This window comes from Harpia harpyja, chromosome 6 (assembly GCF_026419915.1).
Source record: "Harpia harpyja isolate bHarHar1 chromosome 6, bHarHar1 primary haplotype, whole genome shotgun sequence".
In the NCBI taxonomy this organism is placed as follows: domain Eukaryota; kingdom Metazoa; phylum Chordata; class Aves; order Accipitriformes; family Accipitridae; genus Harpia; species Harpia harpyja.
Window position 1 is genome coordinate 25,516,358 of NC_068945.1, and position 24,772 is coordinate 25,541,129.

General features: G+C 46.1%; 1 protein-coding gene across 1 annotated transcript in view; it reads right to left on the reverse strand.

The window, feature by feature from the left end:
• The window catches only part of SYN3 (synapsin III), a 183,902-nt gene extending 162,478 nt beyond the window's left edge, over positions 1-21,424 (reverse strand). Inside the window, exons 1-2 of the mRNA XM_052789786.1 lie at positions 21,041-21,424; positions 7,757-7,814 (exon numbers count right to left, since the gene is read on the reverse strand). Coding sequence (XP_052645746.1) covers positions 7,757-7,814; positions 21,041-21,357 — 375 coding nt within the window. The 5' untranslated portion in view covers positions 21,358-21,424. The remainder of the gene's footprint in view (positions 1-7,756; positions 7,815-21,040) is intronic.
• Between the last annotated feature and the right edge of the window lie 3,348 nt (positions 21,425-24,772).

Below are 24,772 nucleotides of genomic sequence, written 5' to 3' on the forward strand. Positions count from 1 at the left end.
TACTCTTCTCAGTGGTGCCCAGGGAAAGGACAAGGGGCAATGGACACAAAATGAAATACACAAAATTCCATATAAACACAAGAAAATTCCCTTTTTAGTGCAATGATAGTCAAACACTGGAACAGGTTGCCCAGAGAGGTTGTGGAGTCTCCATCCCTGGAGACACTAAAACCTTTATTGGCCAGGTCTTGGGCAGCCTGCTCTAGGTGACCTTGCTCAGAGCAGGAGATTGGACTGTGAGATATCCACATGTGCCTTCCAGCCTCAACCGTCCTGCGATAAGTTTGGTATCTGGCAGGTGTCCTTATTAAAATTCTCCTTGCATGTCAATGGGGAACCCCAGGAAAGCATCCCAGTTTGCTCCTTGAGTAAATACTGAGGGTCAGTTCATCTTCATTGTGGCACAGGAATGCAGGAATAGGGGTGCAAGACAGGTTTTTGGATTTGTGTTTTGGGGGCATGGTGGCTGATTTATTATTTTTTTTTAAAGCAAGCAGGCTTAGTGTGTCCATACAGCAACAAGCACATTGGGGTTTTTTGAGCTACTGAACTTCCTAAGCCCTCATCTGTATGTAATCTGACTAAAAGCTACTCAGGTTGGTTATTTCTTAAAAGGGAGACACGAAGTTATACTAGAATTCTGTGTGAATATTTGCATATATACCCCCATTTGCATATATACCGCACACACACAAAAATAGCAGAGGGGGTTTTAGCCCTGCCAGGGAACATTTACACTTTCCTCAGTGTGACACGCCATACGCCGTAACACATACGCTGGCTTTTTGGGGGGTTATTCCGTCCCATAAATCACAGCACTGAGCTACCGCTGCAGTACACAGCTTCCCATAAGGCAATGCAGAGTACCCCCATCGGGATCCTAAGCCTGAATTCGGTAGTTACTCTGACCAACCCCTCTCACCGGCACTGGGATGGAGGAAGGAGGGTTGACTGGTGGCACTGGAGCCACAGGTGGCTTGCAGGGCACGGGGTCTTTCGTGTGGCTGGAGCTCCCCAGTCTCCACGTCTCCTTTGGCTCTCCCTTACCCACCGATTGTGCTCTGGCCAAGGCTCTCCACTCTCCCACTCTTGCTCCTGAAACTCCTCGCCAATTATCAGTACACGTCTGTTTTTCTCCCCCTGCCCTGTGACACCAAATGCAGTCAGAATAACAAGCTGGTCCATGTCATGGCTTAGGCACTCAGGAAGAGGAATTACTGCTGTCTAATCAAATCGCATACATTCCTCCGTGGATTTTATGCTTTAGCTTTTGGTAGATCTTCCAATACGTACAAGGAAAGAAAGACTTTGGCAGACACCAGACTGCATTCCTCTAACGGGATATTTCACTACAACCATTACAAGCGTTTCAGGGGGGAAGTAAGCAGTCCCTAAATCCTGCACAAGCAGAAGGGTGAACAGACCGTATGGATGTGAAGAAGGGGAGGGCTGGGGCTGTGCACATGAATGCAGAATTAGAGATTACACACCGTGATTCCCCATGTCTCTTTCCTGGGACATTTTCCTTCGGAGAGGCATCCTGCTTCCCACCTGCCCCCAGTACTGGGATTGCTCTCTGGGAGAAAAGGATGGAGACGGTCCAGCTCGGGGGGAGGGAATCCTGGTGTGCGGCTCCAAGGGGAGCTTCCACAAGTGCTCTTTGCAAGTCCTGAAGCTAGGATGCATGCTCCTAGGCTACAGACAGTGCTGATGCTGAAGGTCCACATGCCTTGACCTGTGTGAGTGCCTTTCGGTGCATCAGCTCTGATGGCATTTGGAATTGTCTCTTGAATTTTCTTTTCAGAAGTTGTGTGACTGCCCCAAAATTGGAAATCTAGCAAAAGCACATTTCTAGACCTTTTGATCCCAGGAAATAGCTCAAAATCATGAACTCTGTAAGCCTCCAAAAGCCAATGGAAATAATAAAAAAAATGAAGATACTATTTATTTAAGAAATTCATGATTTTTGAGTCATTGCTATTTTTCCAGGTCCCTTTATTCATGGTTTCCGAATGCTTGTATGTGGCAAAGCTATGAGAACTGCTGTTGCTGTTCTTGAACTGCTTTCTGGCTTTCAGTTGGGAAAAAAAACCCCTAAACATACAATGAATAAAAATTATACAGTTATTTGATGAGAGGCTGATTTTCCTCTCATCACACATGGGCCTATCAGACTCTACCTTTTGAAAGGATCACTTTATGCCACACATGAAAACACCTCTTTAGGACGGGAAGTACAATGGAGCTGCAATTCATGATTTGTATTACAATTATCTTCTGTGAGCGCCAAGTACAACTTTTTTCCTGACAATGCTGCCAATGGAGTCATAATCTATACCACAAGACTTTTCCAGAAGCGTGTACATAGGAGTTCACTGAATAATCATTCCCTGAAAATAAACCAGGCAGTGGGAACAAGTGAATGAGCTGTGCTAGAAGAATGCATGTCAGACGGACCCACCTCATCACAGCAGGAAATGGTGGGAAGGAGACGGGTGGACAAACAACAGGAATAAAAATTTAGATGAACCTTTTGGCCCTTTTACCCTTTTTACCCCCCTCCACCATCAATTAGCCAATGCCAGGAAAGATGTCTCTGAATATACTAAAATGCCTTTGGGAAATATCTGAAGGAAAGGTACCCCGAAGGTGGCAGACTCTCTGTAAGAAGTGCTGCTTGCTCTTGCCTGCTAGGTCTGTGCTCTCCTCTCTCCCTCCTGAGCTCTTGTTGGTCAATGCAGGGCACAGGACTGGAAAAGCCCACCAGAGCGATAGGGTCTAACCCCTCGCTACTGCAGGCACCACGTCACGAAACCCTTTCTTAAACCAGTGCATTTATTAAAAGCAGCCGTGTCTCCTTTAGCCTCTGTTTTGCCAGGAAAACAAACTCAACTCTTTCAGCCTCCTCTCGTAAGTCAGGTCTCCACGGTCATCCCAGTGACCCTGCTCTACACATCTCCTGCTTTGGGGGCATCTCTCTCCCAGACAGGTGGCAAGTGTCCCACTTATCTGGCTACCGCCCACAGTATCATGGTCTGTCCGATGGGTCTATGGTTGTCCGGGTCTCAGCCCCGGCTCTCTTGCCCTCTTCTGCTTGTACCTGGGTGTGCTGGGGATGCACGGCCACGCGACATCCCCCTTGTGCATGTGGCATGCCTAACGCCCAAGGAGACCCCCACCTGGGGTATCTTATCATCCATACGGGAAACCCTGGAGTCTTATGAAATCCTTAGAGCATGCAAGGCTTAGTTTTCTCTGGGACAGGGCAGAGAGGGTGGGGAAGGAGGTGGTGAATTACTACCAGTTGCCTCTAGTGATGGGAAATGTTTGACAGAGCATAAGGTCTTTGGTGTAATTCCTCCTTTTCCTGAATATACTGTGTTTCCTAATGCCTCCTGTCCTCTGGCCAGTGAAGGACTGTGAAGATAAAAGCAAAATTAATTTCGGGAGAGACTAAAAGCAATGTGGTGAAGTCCTGTGGCACTTTAAGATTCTTCTTTAAGTTCAACTTAGCCTTAGAGCCATTTAATCAAACATACTTTTCATTCTAAAAGAATTTATCTAGTATTTGTATTTCTAGAGAAAAGAACTGGAAATACATACACTGCAGTTCTCAAAGCTAGAAATCACAAGGCAAGTAAAAGCAATAACATGGATCAAAATCTAAGAACCTTACTTTTAGCATAAAATAGCAACAGTATTTTTAGACTCGGCTGCTCCTTAAAGCTTAGGGGTTTACCCACACTGACTAAAACTTAAACCATCAGGGTTTAATGGGAACAGGTCAAATAATAGATTTTCACTTTTTGGTCAGTGTTTCATTCAGTCTTATGAATGACTATCATTGCTACAGAAGGACCTGTAGCGGAAAAATATCCAAATAATAAAAATGTAACCCAAACTGCCTCCAAAGAAAAAGGGGCCGTGATTCAGGAGAGCACTTGCACTTGCTTCCCACCGCCCCAGCCCTCACTCAGCCCCCCACCTCTCCCCCTGCAGCCAGCAGGGAGAAGGCAATGGGGTTGCATGCCTGGGTTTCGGTCCAGGGCGGGCAATAATAAATCCCACAGCCTCTAAAGCACATTAATAAATATGTTTTGGGTGTTACGCTGAAGATGAGAAGAGAAGAAACAAAGGTGGACACAGAGTCAGGCCTCACGTTTGTTTTAATGAATGACAGGAGGCAGCGGAGCCTGGAGAGGCTGTACCCACCGCTGTGTCCCTGAGAAGTCTCTCCCCTATTCACTGGCACCAGCCGGTGCCCACAGCGTCACTTGTCTAATGCTAGTGGTAATGGACTCAGCTGAAGAACAAGGGCCTGGGGTCGGTATCAAAGTCACGCCGTTCATTTTGGTGCTAAAGAACCAGAAAACCTTCTTCAAGACTCCATAAAACCTATTTTCATACAAGCTGAGACTTACAGAAGCAGCTCCCTGAGCAGCAGGGTGGCATTTAACAGTCTCTTCCCTGCGGATTATCCAGTGTATAATACGAACTGAATTCACCTCTTGTAGCAACTTAGTGTCTTGAAACTTCTGCCTGTTTCTCCAATTCGGCTGAAATCAGCCAATGCCTTCCACAGTGCTGGGTGGGGGTTAGACGGAGCGAGACAGCATGATTGCATACGTCTTGCATTCCTCGGACGACAGCCAAGGGGGAGAGGCAGCTCGGAGAGCTGGTAGGGGTGTATAACCAGATTAGATAACTGACTTCCCGCTGCTGAGAGAGGGAGAGACAGTGCTGCTTTCATCACTCCTGCTCCATTACAAATAAGTGATGTCATGACTTCAAAAAAAAAAAATTACCTACTATCCTGTTCTGCTTCCCCCCAAGATTGCAGAAATGGCTTGCTAAGAAAGAATTAAGATGTACTAGAGATGGAGATGAAAGAGGAAGAGAAAGAGCAACAAGGCAAACTATTCCTTCAGTTTAAACCAACTACAGAGCATCCTGAAAGAATGGCAAAAAAATTAGGACGGTCAGAAAAAATAGGGCAGCTGCTTTTTCCCAATGTGGTTTTTCAAGAGTATTTAACATTTAGATATTCCCTTTCACTGCTTTCTGCCATTCAAACTTTTTTGTTATTTAGCTTTTCAGATCAAAAGTGTTTTTTCCTATAAAATATAAAAAAATTTCCTAAGGCAAACTGTATTTCTGGCTGAGTCAATAATGTGTGGTTATCTGAAGCAAGATCAAATGGAAAAATGAAAACCTAAATGAACTTACTGAGCAGACCAAGTGGCTTAAGAGGTGCCCGAGAGTCAAACCTTGATCTGATGCAGAATTTATTCAGAACTGAACAGCCAGGTTAGGGCTTGTGAACCATGGCACAGTCTGTGTGCTGTTCACAGGACAGTTATAGTAGTGGAGACTGGTGAGCTGGGAACTCAAAGAGAAAGGTGTGGACCAGGCTGGTAAACACAGATATTCCCTACTTTTTTTTTTTTTTTTCATAAGGAGACTGTGGAAGAACATTCATTTTTCAGGTTGAGAGGGTCTGTGTTCAGCCTCAGGGGACCTGTTCCACAGCAGTTTATGTTCCTGGATTGTGCTCGAGGAAGAGGATGAAGAAGTGAGGAAGGCTCCAGATAATCAGGGTAGAAGCAGTGAATAAAAATTAAATATCAAGAAATACTGAGCAAGTATGGATGGGCAAAAAGAGAAGGGGACAAAAAGCCAGAGTTTGAAGAAAGAAGTGCCCTTCTCGTGGCCTCAACGATACGCAGAGGGGCCTGAGGTCAGGTTCAAGGACTGCCCGTGACAATGCAGCTTCTGTGTTTCCCTTGACAGACAGTGATCCAGCTGGGGAAAGTGATCATCCCTCCTGCTGTCGAGGTCTGGGGGAGTCAAAAGTGGTTCCCTACTCGCTACGTGGAGGCTCGTCTGCCTGATCTGGGGGGCAGCAAGGGGACGAGGGGAAGCGGCCGGGACCCTTGTTCATTGTTCCTCAACTCTCCTACTCACTGCGTGCTTCATTCCCTTGGGCAGTGCTGCAGTCACTGTGCTGAGTATTTAAAGAAGGCTGCAAGGGGCCTGGCGATGGTCCTCACCGGCAGAGTCACACCAGCCTTGTGGTCTTTGCTTGGAGCAATTTGGTGCCTCGTCTCAAACATGGACATTCAGCCTATGTGAAGGATTTCAAGAGACAGACTGGGAAAATCTCCCTGGAAGAGTCCTTGGGGAAATGCGATAAGCTACCTAGTGATGATGACGAGGGTCATTACTGGGTTTAACCCATCAGGGATCAAGAGTCCACTTCTGCCTTTCCCCACTCACCAACCATTTGAAGAGAGTTCCTTTATAAGGACCTCAAGTGCGATAACATTTGAGGAGAAGGACTATGAGGGGAAAGGCAGAGGCTGGAGGTTTGGAAAAGAATTAACAGGTAATTTTGAAGAGTATCAGGTCTAGCTTTGAAGCTGACCCTGCTTTGAGCAGCCGAGCAGGTTGGATCAGAGGTTTGAAGGGCAAATATGAATTATTATTTGATTCCATGCTTCTATGTGAGAAGTGTGATTCCCCCCCCCGCCCCAGCCATTCTCTTTTAGGACATTTACTGAAGCAGCCAGCAAAATAAAGACTTCAATAAGGAAGTGCAAGAGAGAATTGTTCTTGTTAATACCCAATACTGACAAGTGTGATATCAATAAAAAGAGGAAAATGAAGTATTCATAGCATCATAGTTGCAAAAAAATGACTTGCTAAATTTTCTGTCCCAGACACAGCCTTTGGTTAGAACATGTGTGCTCAGGTATAGTCCTGGGCAACTGGACAGCACCCCTTTGAAAAGAGAAAGAACACCTTATCAAGGGCAATGGGTCCTGAGAAAGTCTTCAGAACCACTGCATTAATGGTTCTATACACACACACAATGCAGAATCAACAGCTTTATAAAGAAGTATCAGGTCATTCAAGCAACATTCACCAGCTTTCTTTATCCAAGCAGTTTTATAGCCCTAAGGAGTATAAAACAAGCACGTGATTCCTTCAGGATCACCAGCTCCTCTCTACTTCTCTCTCTTCTTATGCCTGCTTTCAAGTTAGGCGCCTGCAGATGGTTATTAATAATCATTTCTACTTTGACAACCACATCCAAAGTCTCAGTCAATACTGGGACTTCACTTTGGCAGACACTGCACCAACACAGAGAGGAGGGGACAGACCCCAACGTGAAGAGTTTTCAACTGAAATGAATGGCTGGTGCTAAGGCTAACAGAGAAACAGAGAATTTGTCCAATGCCCTGCAGAGCACATCAGAAAACAGGCCATGTTCCTATGTCCTTACTGTTCCTATGGGCTTTAAACAGATAAAAAAATTTTGCCATGTATAGTTATTTTGCATACTTAAACCAAAGGTTTTAGGCTTAAATCAGGCTAAGTCAGAAGACTTGTATAGCTCGGATGTGGAACATGACATGACCAACATGTACTGTGGCATACTGGCTTTGCACATTTTCAGGCATATACAGAGCTGTGAGGTAGTCTTCAAATGGAAGAAATTATATTCCCATCACCAGAACAGAAAATTTAATTTTAAGGTGAAATAGTGACTGATTCTGCAAAGGTAGGGAGGACAAAGGGATGGCCCAATAAGATATTTTCATTTATAGCTTCCACAATTCTATAAAATGGACATGTCTTAAAACTCCTCATTAGTTCCTTTCTTCAAGAGAAGAAATATTCACAAATTATCTGTCATTAAGTCCTCAGCACTGTCCAAACACATTTCTTAGAGCCAAATTCAGTTGTCACTGACCTGTTCCACTCGGATATCAAATTCTCCATTCACCTTCTTCCCCTGGAAATATTTGGCCCTGCAGAAGAAATGAGAGAGACAAACATGGTTAAAGAAGATTTTTGGCTTTCGTTACATACTGCTTCTGCATTTCCCTTTTTGCTGAAGAATTTCTATCCGGGTCACAGCATGTTTTCCTAATTCCTATCTTCTGTCAGCTTTCTGTTCTCCAGGAGAAACCTGCCAAGCCAGATGAAAACCACATTGGAAAGTTCCTTCAAGGCTTGTGACTTTTTCATTTTATTTTCAAACTGAAAACCAAATGCTCTCCTAATGTTTTCCAGAGCAACAATTCTAATCAATGATTCCTCGCTATATCTCATTTCATACTCAATCTTTATTCTGTAAAAGAAGGAGAGCAACATATGGCACGGCATCGGAAACTTCTTTTGATGTTGGGCAGGGATCTTTATCATCACAGCTGAAGTACTTGTGAAGCCTATTCTCTTGCTCTCTTGCTACAGAGCTGCTTTTCAATTGTTTGTCTTTCTGCTATTGATTTAGAGAAACAGTACCTGCATCTACAGCGTCACTAATGAAGGATCTCTTCTCTTGAACCGAGAAACTGTGCTTGCTTTGGAGTTGAACAGTGTCATGAGAAGGACGTATACCTTCCACCACCACTGCTCCTAGTTGCCTACGCTATGCAGACAGCAAAGGACTTCCAGAAGGATTGGTTGTTCAGGAGAGGGGAAGGCTGACAGTAGTGTTGGAGCAGAAAACATAGGAAAAGGGCGGGCAGTTTTAGCTTTTTTATTCATATTTCTGTATAATGCCCCTTATATTGATAAGTCAACAGGGAAATTGCAAATATAATTTCCCCTGCAAATATTTCTCCCCAATTCTTCCCCTTGCCAAACAAGCTTGACAGAAGAAAATATGAATTTATTTTCTCAGACCTCCCCCCTAAAACTTCAGGAAGACCATGTAGGTTCCAAAAAGTTCTTCTATTTGGAAAGCATTGAAAACACAGTTAAGCCCTGCAAGAGCTGTTTCCAGAGACAAAGTAACTCTCTGCATTCTGTTTCCAATTGGCAAAGAGAGGACAGAATAAAGAAGTAAAGGAAAATGAGGGGAAGCCGTCTTTGCTACCTATTTTATAGTATTAGCAAAAAAAAGAAGCTGGCTCACATTTTTACTATGTGTCTATTTGTTCAATAAAAAAGGAGAGACAGTAGGAAGGCAATTTTCCCCATGGCTGAAACACACCAGTTTTCAGCTGAATGCTCCCCTCCCCCCAGAAATGTGAAATGTAAATAAAAAAGTTGTTTTGTTTTGTCATTCTGGCTCAAAACCAAATCAAAAGTTTTCATTTTATTAGAAAAAGACATAAAAAAAGTCCAAAGTTTTCTCCTTCATTCTAATGAGGGTATCTGAAGGCTGTATCACGTTTCCCTTCCCAGACAGCCCATCCATCAGCATGGTGCTAATAAGACCTCTGCATAGATGTCAGTGAGGGACAGTGTAGCAGCCAGGTGTGACCAAGACCAAGGGGCTTGAACAACCCCTGTCCAGTATAAAAAGAAGAGCTCTGGCCATTTTGCCCCGCTTTCATGAATTTACGAGTGTTGCATTAAAAAAAGCAACTCAGCAGACAAGCTGAGACATCATGCCTCTAACAATAAACAGGAACGCAAAATGCACTTAATAATTCCATCATATTTCTGGAGGCACGGCTCTAGAGGGTTTGGCAACATTACTCGCTCCTAAACATTGGGGATATTGCTGGAACCAGTGACTTCTCAAAAACTGGAATAAGCTTTAAGTGGGCCCACAGGAACTGGTCTGAAATTTGAGGCCCACTATTTACTGGTACAAGGTTGTTTTTATTCCCAGCACACTCATAATGTATACTCCTTACCCACATTTATGAAACACGCTTCCTCCCTCTATGGCCTCCCTTCTTTGCCGACCAGCTGGTTGCAAACTCCTTGGTGCTGCTTTGCTTCAGCTTGTAATGAAGTGTGATTAACCACAGTCTTCAGCCCGGTACAGATGGAGCAAAGAGGCTTCCACTGCCTAGTCCAGGAAATTAGCCTTCACACGGTTAAAAATTCCTCTCTCCCATCTCTACGGTACCGGCTCTGCTCATGGATGGTCACACAGAGGGCACATCCAGCGTCAGGAGTCATTGGAGTAGAGCAAGGGACCTCGACTTAGACACTGCGTGACGTCTCCTTCTTAGCCCTCTTTCCACACAGGTCTCATCCTGTGCCTCAGATAATTCTCTTTTAACAGCACAATATATCACTTTCTTTCAAAGACTGTCCCCCAGGAGGGTTAACCTGCTCCGAATGTCTCTGAAGACTACAGGTGCTAAGCAATTTGCAGCCAAATATTTTGGTCAGCCCACCATTTTGACATGGCCCAGGGTAAGAATGAAACACTTCTTACTGAAACATCTCTGAAACGGATGGAGTGATGTTTTCAATTTGCACCTGGGGTTTTGGAGCCCCTGGGCAGTAGAGGCTATCATGTTTAAATGAAAAATGGCTTTAGCCTCACCCCGGAACCCCTGAAACTTCAAGCAAGCTGAAATCATTGCTGAAGCTGTGGAAACATCACGATGCCTCCTCCATTGCAAGAGGGAGAGTCTTTTGGTCAGTACTGCGCAATGTATTAAATGGCTTCTAGTCCCTACAGCGGACGTGAGACGGAGGAAAGGAGGACCGTGCTGCTCTGGTGGGGATGCAGGAGAAAGACAGATCAATGTTTCTGGCAGGTGAGACCGTGCAAGACATTTGTGGATGGCCTCTGCCCCAAAACCACCTGAGCAAGGCTCTTCCAGACCTCCGCTTAGGAAGCGACATGCTGCAGGGTTGTCTAGGCAGCTTGTAGGGCGGCTGGGGAGCGGCACCCAGAAGACCGGTCAAAACCCTTTCTGGGGAGCCTCAGAAGTGTCCCCATGCACCTCCAGCACATCAGCGATCGGAAGAGCGGCTCATCGCCCCGGGACGGGGGCTGTCTGGCATCCCCCAGCTTGGGACACTGGGCAAAGCACTGGCCACACAACCCCCCTCCTCTCCCGGGCAGCCTGCAGCACTGACCACCGCTCGGTTGGCCGTCCCTTTATTTTAAAGCACGTCAGATGTTCAACCCGCCAGAACACAGCGTTATAATTTGGCTAGGCAGGGTGCAGATGGGGTGGTGAGGTTGCTGTGATCTCAGTAAATGAGCATGTAAACATGTTTTGACTGAAGAAAACGGCAGGGCCATGCTCAAGAGCAGTTCCTGGGTGGGATTTACAGTGCTAGGCAATGCATTTAAATGTAGCCGCACTGGCTGGGAGGGAGGAAGCACCATAATAAACAGCCAAATGTCTGCCCTGGCTTCCAGGGAGAAAGCTTGCCTTGAAGTGCTCCCTCTTTGTGATGAAGAAGCCGCATGCTCTGGAAAAGGACATATTTTCTGGGTGTAAGGGCATCAGACAAACATAACTTCTGCTTTCTGCCTCAGTCCTGACATGATTACAGGGCCACAAGAAACCTGATGCCTCCTCTTATGAAGTAATTTGGAAAGAATAAAAGCTTATTTTCCAGAGCTGCCATGAAACAGTCCCAGCCTGCCTCAGTGACCGTGGCTGGAGGAAGCATATACACAAATTTCTGTCAGATACAGAGTGTATCCTTAATAGCAGCAGGGAAAAATAAATGATCAATTCACCTCCACTTACCTACATACGAGCTAATTCACAGAAAGTCCATGTACAACATTAGCGCCCTTAGATGTCTGCAAACATCTCTGTGAGCAAGCGACGCCAGCATTGATCCAAGACCGCAAACACACCTGTAAGACACCCGAATACCAGAGTTTATCCCTCTGGTGTCACCGACAGCTGGGACAGCTTGTATTGCACGTATGCGAGGGCTGCCTGAATCGGCGTGCTCCCCTGCGCCTTCGTACTAATGCCCGTACTCTGCAAACACAGGGTTCAGTCCTCATGGGGCACGAGGTTCCCCCGTCGAAGCCTCATGTGCCACCAGGCCCAGGGGAGATAGAGCTGGGCCAGTGCGCTATCGGTACGGGAGCTGGGGCCAGCCTGCACCGCTGTGCTGCTCCTGCGCTGTGGGGAAACACGGCACAAGAGAAGCAACTCCCACACGTGAAACGGGAGCTTCCAGAATTGGCAGCGAAGGGCCAAAACTCACAAGCTGCTTCTGTAAGGAGAGCACAGATCATCTTGCAATTTGTCTGTATGCTAAAATAACCAGTTACATCTGCCTTGTTCTCCTTCTGCTTTACAACAAAAGTAGGTCCAATGAGTGCTCAACCCATCAGCCAATACGTGTGCTCAGCGCAGGAATCCAGGAGAAGCTATTTGTGCAGAGCTTGTACTGTCTCTCCTGGAGTTACTTCTTCTCTCTTCCTTCTGCTTTTTTTCTCTCGGTGCAAAGAAGCATATCCAAGCTGCTTAAGAGGACTGCTTCAATGTTTTCCTCTGGATCTGTGGGAAACAGAGACATCAGGGATGCAGCGGGAGACTGCACAGCTTCTGCCAGGCTGGAAAATGCTCTGCCCAGGTGAGGAATAGGAAAAGATGCCCAGGTATTAAGCATCAGTGAGAGAACGTGCCCAAGGAGCTCTTCACCAGGTACAGTGTCACTAGACAGCAGCCCATGTAAGAAAAGGTGCAGGACTCCGGCCTCAGCATCGGGAAGGGAGTAGACAGGAGGGACAAGAGATGTGAAGTGATCGTGATGGCCTGGTGGAGGGCAGTGATTCAAAGCTTAAAGCTGTTCCTGCAGGTCCATTAGCTGGGCGAAGCAGAGATTATGACACATTATGCAGCTTTGAAGACAGGCTGGTATTTTGTATGAAATTCATGGGACTTCTTCAGGGTATCCCGTAAAATGGCTCCTGTATGAAGCAATTTTCTAGGATAGGAAGAGAGCAAAGAAATATAGCTCAAATCTTCCTGTGAGAGACCTCAGGGGAGCTGATGTAGCAAAGGTAATTGCAGTCGCTGGTAGTATGTCTTGGAGTAACTGGGAAGCCATCCTTCAGACAAACAAGTAAGCCTGAGCCCAGATCCCCTGTGATGTGAACAAACCAGGTACTTTTTGGGGCATCACTGTTCAACAGAGGCCTTGAGCTACAAACTCAGGAGCAGGCTTGTATCTTCACCCCAGAAATGGGCTAAGTGTCACCGAGAGCATGCCAAAGAGGGGCACTGGGATATCGTCATGGTAAATTCCTCCAAATCCTCTGACTGAGCTTGTGCGTCTGGAGCAAGACACGACAAGCAAAGAAAGCCAAGCCACGCTTTGGATGGAGACTACTACTCATCTGGAGTGGGAAGCAGCCTTTTCCACCCTGCGGAGGGGCCAGAGCAAAACATGCTGAGGAGAGGGGAAATGTGTGGGGCTCTTGGGGAGGGGAGGGCAAGGGAGTGTGTAGAAGAAAGAGGGCGAGAAATGGTAAAGAAGAGACCTGGGTAAATAAACCAAAAGGGATCCATGGGTAAATTCAGGAATTATCTGAATTATTTCCCTGGAATCACATTACACATAATTCTCTCAAGGCCCTTGGGAAAATAAGGCATGTAATTTCTTTCTGGATCAGCCTGGAAAAGGCGAGGCTGAAGTCCCCTGGATCGGGTGTGGGGGGACCTCGGGGAGGGGGTTAGCCACTGTACGAAATCCCCGTGTCAAAGGGCCTGGGGGCCCAAGCGATGCACAAGGCACTCACTGTATGTCCGCATTGTCTCCTTCATAAAAGGGGCTGGGACTGGGAAAAAGGAGACAGTTTCCAGGATACTGGCCAGCAGCCGCTGGAATGCCCCGACCCCCCCAGCCCCTACACGCTATAAAGGCAGTGGGAAGGGAAAGGGGGAGGAGAGATGCATTTGTGCCCTTTTTTCTTCAGGGGTGAAAACAAGGAAGGTTTTCCTTTCAGGGGCCAGCCCTCAACCCCTTCACCGCTTCTCCCCAGTTTAGCAATTCCCAGCTGCAAATAGTAAGGACTTTGGAGATGGTCAAGTCCTGACTGCCCAGGGCATAGGGAGGAGAAAAATCACTCCAGAAATGTCGAGGTCTGCAAACTGCTGGAGCTTTTGTCCATATCTGCTTTGGCCCAGAGACCTTTATGCACTGTTCAGCTGTGGGATGGACTGGTTGGTAGTTAATATTTATGCTGAAAGAGTACCTTGGGGCAGGGGCAGGGGTTGTCAGGGTGCTAAAGATGGTGGATAAGCATGATGGATGTGCACTTTGACACCTCAGAAAACAAGGTCTGAATTACAGGTTAAATGGACCAGAGGCAAGTGCAGAAAGAAGGAAAGGGTACCCACACCGTATGGACAGACAGGGAGGGACCAAGAGGTGAATCTAAGTTTTGGGTTGGGTCAAAAGGTAACCCTAAATACCCTGATACTTTGCCAGGAGCTCCACAAAAGTTTCAGCTCCAGCCCCAGGGTGCAGTATTGCTGTGCTCAGCCCCGTGCCTCCCTCGGGGCGAGATCATCTCGCTGTCGGTGCCGATACCAGTACCTGGCTTACTGGAGCCACCAAATCGAGATCCAGCTCCGCTGCGCTGCAGGTAGGTCCTCGGTGTCCGAGGTCGGGCCGTGGGAACAGACTGCCTTTGTTACCTTCTGGGAAGAACCACAAGACCCAGCTCGCTCTGGTTCCCATAAAACAGCCCTTGAGGCGTTGTTAGTTATGGGATCACATCAAGGGAAGAAACGCCTCTCCTGAAGAGGTTTGTATCGGGCTGTGATGGTGGTGGTGTTTTGGGTTTTGGTTTTTTTTTTTTTTTTTGGATAAAGGAAGTCCTCGTGGTGAGGTCCTTGATGAGGTCTGATGTCCCACCCTACAGGGCTGGAGGGATTTTCTTGGCTTGAATGCATACAGAAAGGGAAGCTTTGGGGCAGGAAGGGAGAAGGTTTTTTTAAATCTTCTTTTGTGAGTCCTCCCTTTCTCTCAGGGAACTGAAGGCCTGTTTTCGGGGGAGACCTGGGTTGGCAAGCCACCAGCACTTTAACGATCGCAGAGACAACCATTCAGGCCGCTCTTTCTATTCAAGGAACTATGGAGTCCCACACAATACTGGCCTCCCAGCATCTTCCTGTGCCCCCTCCTGCTCGTCAAACAGGGGTAATCAAAGCCACCCCCCCCCAAGAGAAGAAGTGCTAGTTAGTGAAGCGCTATTGCTTTTGGGCACGGCTTTTTGTGCTTCTCCAAGCTGTCAGGATAAGAAGGACACTTTGCTGTAGGTCTGGTCCCCCACCCAGGCTACATCGCGGTCACATTCCTCCTGGCCACAAGGAGCTTGGAGGGGGGGAGCGGTGGGTGGAGGTGGGGGGCTGCTTTAAGTACAGCATGAGGCAGCAATTTTCTTTCGCGTATTATCAAAATAGTACATTGCTGGAACATTTCCACGTTGCTAAATCTAGATGGGATGGCCTAGGAACTGTTTGCAAGGGGTATCATTTTGTTGAGGATTGTGCAATATTTTATTCCAGCGCACTCCTGCCCTCCCTGAACCTGAGGAGCAGGGGAACCGGGCTAACTCGAACCAACGCTGAGGCAGGGCTGCGGGCTTTCAAGCAGAAGAAATCTGGCTCACAAACCTTGAGAAATACATCTGCGGGAATTTTTTTATCTTTTTAATATGTACGGGACTAGGCAGGACATTCTGAGGTTAAATTCTATGCATTTATAGAAACTCTGGTAAAGCAATTAAGGTCCCAGATTTGACTTGCATTAGCATATTTATAACCTGGTGGGGAATGTTTTCCATATTCCTTGTGTCTATTTTTGTAATGATACTAATCCTTTACATTTCTGTATCACCTTTCATTTAGGAGCACTAGATCCCAAGTTGCTTTACATATGCAGGACAAAAATACAGGCAGACATGATGGTGATATAGCTAAAAAAGATTGGAAAGTGACATGATAAATGCAATTTATTCAATATCTTTGACAGCTTTACCTCCTTTTCACCCCGATGCCTGTATGCTATGGAATACAGAAACTCTTCAGGCTGCCTCAAAGCACGTGTGCACACAGACGCACATTTAAGACAAACTTGCCTTTTCTTTCCCTAAAGGAACAGAAATATACAGTCCTAGGTAGAGATGGCTAAATGATGAAAATGTAAGTTTTTTAGCCAGATTTATGAAAATTTTACTTTTAAGTTTTTTCAAATTATAGCCACATAGTTGCACGTAACTTGTGAAACCTTAAAAGGTCACCCCTGTATAAAAAAAGCTAATTCATAATCCTTTCTTGTCAGTTACCACCATGTTAGATGATTTTGGTCTTCTTATCAGGAAATATAGACAAAACTTTGCAGTTTAACCTGCAAGTTTCTGAGGTCAAACTTGAAGTATCAATTCTGAATAAAATAATAATAAAGATAAATGATAATGAAGTCCAAAGCCAAAAGCTAGTCCAAACCTTCCCATTATATTTAAATGAGTTAGGTACAGAGATATTCCTCTGAATGGGAGCCATAGTATATAATCTTCAGCCTACTGAAAGCATGAAATTACTCAAGACACTCATTGAATATTTTTGAAAAGGAGTTCCTTGCAAAAAAATTAGGATTTAGGAAGTCCCATGTTACTAAAATTCAGTAGTAGACTGTTATTATTGGACCAGTTACATTTTTTGGGCAAATGACATATTTGAGGCTCAATATTGTCATATACTATCAGAAGTAAAAATAGTTTTATTTTAATAAAAAAGGCTTGATAATTTCTTCTGAACAGTATAAAACAGTAATCCTGTCAGGTCAGTCCATAATTAGAACTGAATCATTACATTATTGTTATACAAAGGATCATTTCAGACGTATTAAGAGGATTTCATTCAGTATTAATCACAGTTTTTCTCTTCCTTTGTCTTTAAATTTTTGGAGACAGTATGTTCAGGCAGATTTGGCTGTAAAGTAAATGGGAAAACAATAATGCAGTTTTGTGTCTCCTAAAATACCTCCTGTGGCTTTTTTTTCCCCTGTGAAACATGGCACAATCCTTGTGTGTAGAACTGCTGCACATAGGGCACAAGTATTTTGTGCAAGGCAGCGTGTAACACTGTTAGCACTTGAAACAGCCCGAAATGTGGACAAAACACACTGATGGCTCTGAAAAGTGACATGAGCTATGTCACAAATGCAACCAAGATATGTAACAAATGCAACAAGAACAACTTTGTTATGCTGTCTGGTCCAAAAAGCAATGTTTTTAGCATATGTTGTTAATAGGAGCCTTAGCTGTTCTTGATCACTTCCCAAATAAGCTGTTTAAAAACAAAGCATTAGGCTAGAAAGCTGAGCACTTTCGCAGAGGATGGGGGTTAACAATTCACAGTACTAAATCCTGTTTGATCTGCTGAGAAATTCAACCCAGCAGGAGCATGATTTTACTTAATAGCATGTCGGGCAAGGAAGTTGCCAGAGGTGGGGTGTTTTCCTCCTGGCTGAGGTCGGGCTGCCGGAGCTGGCCCATCTGCCATTACATGGAGTCCTGCCATTCCCCATCCTCACGGTCCCACTCCCTTTTGCTGTGCTTTTGCACATGCGCACGTGTGCGTGTATTCACGTCTGAGCTCCTTTTTTCTGGCAGCTGCTGTAGGTGAGCTGTGGATGCGTTTTTGGAAGTCTCCCAGGGCACAGATACTCCCAGCCCACAAGAAGGTGCCTCATTCTCCAGGTGGAGGCTACCCAGGTGAGATAAGTGCCATTAATGACTGAAGAGAAGCAGAGTTTTTCCCTCGTGTGCCGAGGCACAGATACATTCACTGCTGTGGGTGCCTCTGAGGACTGCCTGGCAAAGCCAAGAGCATGAGGGAGCCGTACAGATAGCGTTCTCCTCTCGTTCACATCCTACGTGTGGCAGATTCACTGTGTGCTTCCTTGCAATGCGCTAGAGCAGGGTGTTGGAGAAGGATGGAAAATTTGTCAAAACGTTGCCACTTTAACAGAAAGCTGGGTGAGTTCCCTTGCTTTTAATAGAATGTACCTTTCTTTTACTGCTGCTAATGCAGAAAGCAGCTGATCGTATTCTGTGAGGCTCACGTTATTTTTATAATACTTTGTCTTTAGAATAAACAAGAGCATATTGCATGTCAGGAGTGGTAAGGATTTTATGGAGAAAGACAGGCCATGGATTCCCATGGATGCTCTTTGCTTCCTCCAGACGTCTGAGAGAAGTTGAGTGCTATACTGTACCATCAGAGACATAGTAGCTCCTTAAAAATAGTCACTTTAAAAGTGCATTCAACATGCACTCGCCTATTCGCGTTGCTGGAGCATTTCAACATGCACTTGTGCAACACCTTATCCTAATCCACAATTAGAGCTCTTTGCCTCTGCTGTAATACAAATAGTGGTGATAAATTAATGTCTGGCTTGGCAATATTGCTACAGTCTCCAATTATGAGAAAGTGTTTTCTTTTAGAGAAGAGAAATCAAATGGCAGATTCCACTGTCTCTCACCCTTCCTGTCTGTGAACAAGCTAGTCCTTGTTGTAAACCCCACGTAACTTGCTGTGGGGGAGGAGGCATTGTGGAAGCCCCCCGCCCTTAAAATAAAGGTAGTGCTTTAGTTGTTATTTCTTGGGGATATTTACTAGCAGAGTTAACTATTTCAAGAGGAGAAGGAAAGGATTTCTTGAAAACCAAATACAAAGGTTTCACAAGTACCAAGAACCAGAGCAGGCAGAGGTTAAATGCATTGCAAACATGATGCTTCTTCCAACCCCAAAATCACCAGCGCAGAAGTAACAATAGGTTGTTGTTCAGCCTCCAAAGCCTGAGACTGTTTGCCTACATGATACAGAGTGGACAGCCAGAATCCCTGGATAACCAGCTTCTTCAGCTGTGCTCTCACAAGGCAAATACTGCTGCCTCGGGCTGGTCAGCTCGAGCTCACGTAACACCCTGGCTGAGACCAAGAAGATGACTGGCATTGCTCGGAAGTACCTTACCAAGAATAAACATCCACGGAGCCATGGAGCCACTGCTCTCAAGGGCTCACTGAGTCTCCTGGAGACACAAAAATCAACTGCCAAGTAGCATTCCTGGCCTACTGGAGTGGTAGCACTGGTATGCCCTCTCAGAAAGGACCACATACTACTTTCAGGCTGGGGAAGTTTCTAGGCATGTGTTTCTGTCCGTGCTACAAAGAGCCATGGAAATCTGTGGCAGACAAGGGTTAGTAATGCTCTTTCCTTGGTTTTCATGTCATACATATGTCAGGATACAGTCACGATGCATACACTAATTTTGTTCAGTGCCCTCACAACCTTAGGCAGAGGGAAGGCAGGGAGCCTTTGCAAGCAGCGTTATTTGGTGTCCGCAAGCCTGTGGATAGAGGCAGAGAGCTGGGACGAATGAAAGGGGTCCCGCATCATGTGTAGAAACGGCTGAGTTACAGACAGTAGAGGGATAGCCTACACAGCAGGATACGCGGAGTGCTTACACATGAGTGGAGGAGTGAAGACAGCACGGGTAGCCATACCTCCTCTTTATATCTCCCAGCTGCTGCTCCTTGGGCAAGCTCAGCTCACAGACCACGAAGTCTGCATGACAGAACAGCAGCTGGGAGATATAAAGGCAGGGATTTGAGTGCAGTGAGTATTTTAAAACATGAAAACACTGCGACAGAGTCCAACCCCTCCTTGTCCTTTCCCCTGCCCAGACTACCTTCAGCACCATTAATCTCAAGAAAAAACTAGATTGGCCTTTGAGCTAGGGCTTTCCTCTCTGATTACAGTGTTTGCACTAAGCAGTGCCGGCTAAGCCCCAGATGCTAGAGCTCTGCATTAGAGGCCCTCCCATCCCCAGCTGGAGGATGCTATGTTAAGGGACTGCCACCTGGCAGCAACTTCAAGGAACTGCAAAGACACCAAGCAGAGACAGAGGTTGGTGACCATCAGCCTGCTGGGACACTTGCAGGTGCACCGGGGAAGGAGAGATTAGGGTTGAGCCAGACTGGTGTTGCTAACTGAACTATCTGGCATTAGGAGGCTGCTACTGTAATAAAAGACACTATGCTGGTGAAATGTTTGATAGACAACTACCTTATTGGGGACTTGCCCACTCAGTTAAAAAGTTGTTTTTCCTTTGAGAAAAACACCACTGTTTTCCCTCTCTTACTTCAAGTTGGCTCCGGAAGCCTGACCTAGTTGTACTCAGTCATTGCCCCTTTTTGGCCAAGAGCTAAGCTCTTGCTTTTTGAACATACACCCGGGGAGGCAGGTCCCACCTTGTCCCCACTCTCCTGGGAAAGCAGAGGTGACGACTTCACTGAAGAGTAGTGTTGGATGAAAAGAACAATAAAATAATCTCCCTTGGCCAAGACCTGCTAACCAACTTCTTTCATTTTGAAATCTTCAATATGGTCCTCTTGCCTATGCTACCCTTTCCTTTTTTTCTGTGTTGTGACAAGCTGGCAGACAAAACAATAAGCATCTCCTCAACACATGCTCAAGATTTTCCCCCAAATAGGTCTCTTGGCCATCTTGCCTAAAGCTTTCTAAACCAGCTGACTTTGAATGGGAGCACACTGCAAGCAGTAAGTAATTTCTCTAACATTTTGGAAGACTTCAGTTCTCCTATCATTTGGAAAGTGTCCTCTGCTGCCCAATACCACAGGAAACAAACTTCTAAACTTTTGTTTGTAAACAGAGACCTGCATCAACAAGACAAATTTGAGGCTTAGGTGAGCCTAACAGTCTTTTGCCAATAGCTGCTATGCTTAGCAAGTAAAGGACCCTTGAGCAGCGAATGAACTCCAGTCATTACTATTAGTAGTAGTAGGCTTGCGTTATCTTTTATTAATTTATGTACAAATCTACACACAGGGAAAAGCTCAAGAGAGAGAAAGCTGGAGAGGGGAGTCCCTTTTCACTTCTGGAGCCAGCACAAACAGTAGGCTAAGGTCCTGAACCACGTCACTAACATACCTTCAGCTGTGACCTCTTAGGACCATCGCTCGATGTGACAGCTCGGCTAAGCCTGCTGAGCCAAAAATGCCCTATGTGTGCTCATATATTGAGGCTATGAAGAAGTTTGTCAATGAGTACTAAATTAACATTTTTTTCAAGAAACATATGAGAAAAGCTTACTCTGCCATTTAGGCAGGTCATTGGACAGACATCAACCTAGGGCCGGAGTTGGTGACCTAGATGTGAAAGTATCTGTGTACCCCCCTGCAGATGCCCCGTGCTTCCCAGATCCCTCTCATCCCCCAGACTTTGTGGAGCTGAATTCAGCAGGGAGGACCGTGATAACTTACCAGTCCGTGTGCGCATCATCAATCACCAAGAGGATCTTGGGTTTCTGGGCCACAGGTGGTGTGGGGCTGGCTGAGTGGTCAATTAGTCCTGCAGCCGCTTGCGTGGTTTGCTTCATGGCACTGGAGATGGAGCTGAAGATGCTGGTGCCTGTAGAGGAAGAGAGCGAGGGCTGCGGTGGCTGCGGATGCTTTCTCTCCATGGCAGGAGAAACCGGGGAGCTCGTGGAATTGTCAGGGCGCTGCAAGTCCATCATGTAGCCGTTGGGCAAATTTGCCACGAAACTACTGTCTGAGAGACGCCTCCGGAGGAAATTCATTGTTGCAGTGTTGCGTGGAAACCTTCTCAGCAAGAGCGAGGCTGAACAACAGTGTCACCAGTCCCGGGGAACGTTTCTGTGTGTGTGTAGGGTACCTTCTTGCTGTCCAGGTAGGCAGGCTTTCCCCCTTGAAATCCTGCTGGAGAAATATGCCTTAGTTTTTCAGCAATATTTTCTTTCTCTCCTGTGGGAAGAGAATAAAAGACATATACATCAGATATATAATGCGAGTCTAAGATAAGAAAAATCTCTTTTAGCCTTTTAAATGGGTACCTTAATCAACAATGAGAGGAAAAAGGACTACTGGTTTCTATGCAGTATGCTACACTGGTACAGCCAAACAGATAGGACAAAGCATGTTTTGTGGCACTCCCTCATCCCAAAACATTTTCCGGTCGGGGCAGACTACCTTGCACTAATTTAGGGGCTAGCAATTCTATAACTGTTCACCGTGGGGAAAGAAAAATTATTCTGACCATAAATGTTAATTTTCAAATGAGAGACAGCTTATTTCTGGTATTTTGTGTGTTGGAAATAACACATGCTTGTTGCAGAGTAACCAGCAAATGATCCAACAGGGTAAAAAGTTGTATCATCTTTGGCAGGCTTGTAAGCAAGGCTCTGAATTTAAGGAACAAACATCCTAAATTGAAATAGCTTGTAGAAAATAAATAGTGGAAAAATCCCCATACACATCTTGATCAAGTTCAGTGGCAGCTTCAAACTCCTCATTTCTGTCCCTGCTGCTCTCGGCACTCAAAATTAGACTTTGAGCCAGGTGCATGCTGGTGGTTGCTAGACATAGCAGACTACCTGATTTTACAAGTTCACTTATAGGATTTTTGCAGGTACTCAAAACTAGAAGTTTGGTTGTCTAATCTTCACATACTTTTTTTTTTTTTTTTTTGCTGTTGTTGGGTTTTCTGTTTTAAGAAGAAAGGTCTTTTACTCTGCTCATCTTTTCCAGTGAGAAAATGAACACTGTGAAATATAACTACTTGGCTTTTCTCCCTTGACCGAGTACGATGACTTTATTTTTACCCAGAACACTATGTTTTTCAGTAGTTAAATAATTTCACAGGGTTAGTTGTTACTTTTAAAAAAATTTTCACCTGTAGGCATAGCCCAGAAATGAGTTTTCCACAGTAATTCCCCAAGACCTTTTATCTGCTGAGACAGCCTTTGAGTCTTGACCAGAGGCTGGTTGGTGAGATTTAGGGAAAAAAAAAAACACATTGCTGGTAAAACATAAATATTTTTCAAGACAGACATATCCGCAGCAACAAAAGTGAGAGTTATCCCATACATCAAGTGAGATGAGTCACGTGGATTCCTGGTATCATCGCTAAACCATGCCCCAACCTCCTTCAAGCCTTTTTGAATGAGCCCCCTACAAACACTGGAGCTCCCTGCATTGACCTGCCTGGTTTGGCCTCCCTCGCTGCTCATGCTCTTGTCCCAGTCTCCAATTGCCTCCTGATAGCAGGATATTGTCTTTTCCCAGTTGGTCCAAGAGAGCTTGGCATCTGTGAACCTTTCTCCTGGACCTGTGGCTGAGAGCTCATAGAGCAACCAAACAGCTTTCTTAAAACAAGCTGTCGTTTATTTTCACCTACGGGGATTTACAAAGCTTTAGAGACAGAGGATCCAGACCTGTCTATGTCTGTACCTCTCACAGCCCCCAGAGCCTTAGGGAGGCTCGGATGAGCCTGCCTGGAGTAAGTGAGCTACAAAGGGCCCCTTGGCACATGTCCCCCAAATCTCGTCATCCGTCACCACCCCGATCCTGTGGGCACAGGATCCATCTGGAGCAGAGGGCTCCCTGCTGAAGCTGCTGACATCAGCTTATTAGAGCAATTTTTCTTTTGATTTCTCAGCCCTGGCAGTACGAGTCCTCTGGCTTTGCTGGAGCCTGGAGGTAGTCTTTTCCCAGGGAACAGCTCAGGAAATCTTTAATGACTTCCTGCCACATTTACAGTCGATAACGTATCTCGAGGCATTGTGCTGATTTCCCGCCTGGTCCTGGCATGCCTGGTGACTTTACAACATCAGCAAATGCATGCACTGGTGAGCACTTCAGTACACAGTCTGTTTATGCAGCAGCTGTTCCAAGAAGCAGGTAACATATATTATCCATCAATTACGAGCCAGCTACTTACCTCATACATATATACACACAGCACTTGGCCTACTCATGTCCTACCACAGTTAAGTGTGAGTGCCAGCAGAGAGCCAGCACCAGTTACCTGTCTGGCATGACTGGAGCGTAGAGCCTACAAAGACTTTGGGTGATTGGTATACTACAGGCTGGGTAGGAATGCGCCGCACTGTCCTCTGCTCAGGAAACTGTGTTTTCTACCTTCCACAAGACAAATAAGAAAAATCCCCTCACTTTAATGCCAGTCCACTCAAGAGTAGGTCCGGTCCTGGTTAAGAGGAGCATCCCAGAGATCTGACTACTGTCAGAAGGGCTCCATGTGAATATCCCATTACTGCATACAGCAATTAGGCGGGCTCTCTTGGAGGACCTTCGCCTTACCTGACAAGAGGCAGGACGTAATTTCCACACCAGTCTCAGGAGAAGAGGTTTTAGCATAAGATGCCTGCCCCTTGCACAGCATCACAGGGAGCTGCCGGTTCCTGCTGTGGCAGCTCTCAGCCACGTGAGGGAACCTGGCCCCAGCCATACGGACTGGACAAGGCTCTTTTCACAAGCCAGTATCCTTGGGACAGGGTCCAGCAGGACTTGCACACCCTTGAAAATGTTTCTCCCCCGCTGCCAGGCGCTTGCATGGCTGCTTCCTCCTCTGCGAGATTTGCACTCTCCAAAAGAACGTGGACTCCTTGCAAAGCACCGGCAAGTAAAGCAACGGCCAAATGTCTCTGCTTTGTGGAAGAAGGGCATGGAGGCACGTGGCATAGGGTGTCCCAGGGCTGGGAAGGAGCAGAGTACCCAGCGATGCACCTGGAAGGCACACAGGTTTCCTCTGCAACAGGGCTTCCCAAACTGTGCTCTTCAGGGCACTGTTTACGATAAACAATTTATCATACTTACTACAGGACCACGGCCACTTGCCTCCTAGACGCTTTTAAACTGCGATATTTACAGTGACCCATCATTTTTTCCACTGGGGGCTTGGTAGTGGAAGATATTGCTCAGGAGACACTGGGAACTGGCAAAACTCTCTTGTCCAGAGCGTTTGGGACGCTGCACTGAAGCTGGCCTTTCCCTCTGCCGGCTGGCACTGCCTCGAAGACTGCGAAGACTGGGCTGCGTGCCGTTGGCTCGGGAAAGAAGGAGAGAAAACCTAAGCAACTGATGTCACGGGGAAATCTCCCTCCAGCAAAGCACGCAGAGGCTAAATTCAAATAGGATGACACTGCTGCAGCGGAGAGTAACGCCTGGCTCCGCTCT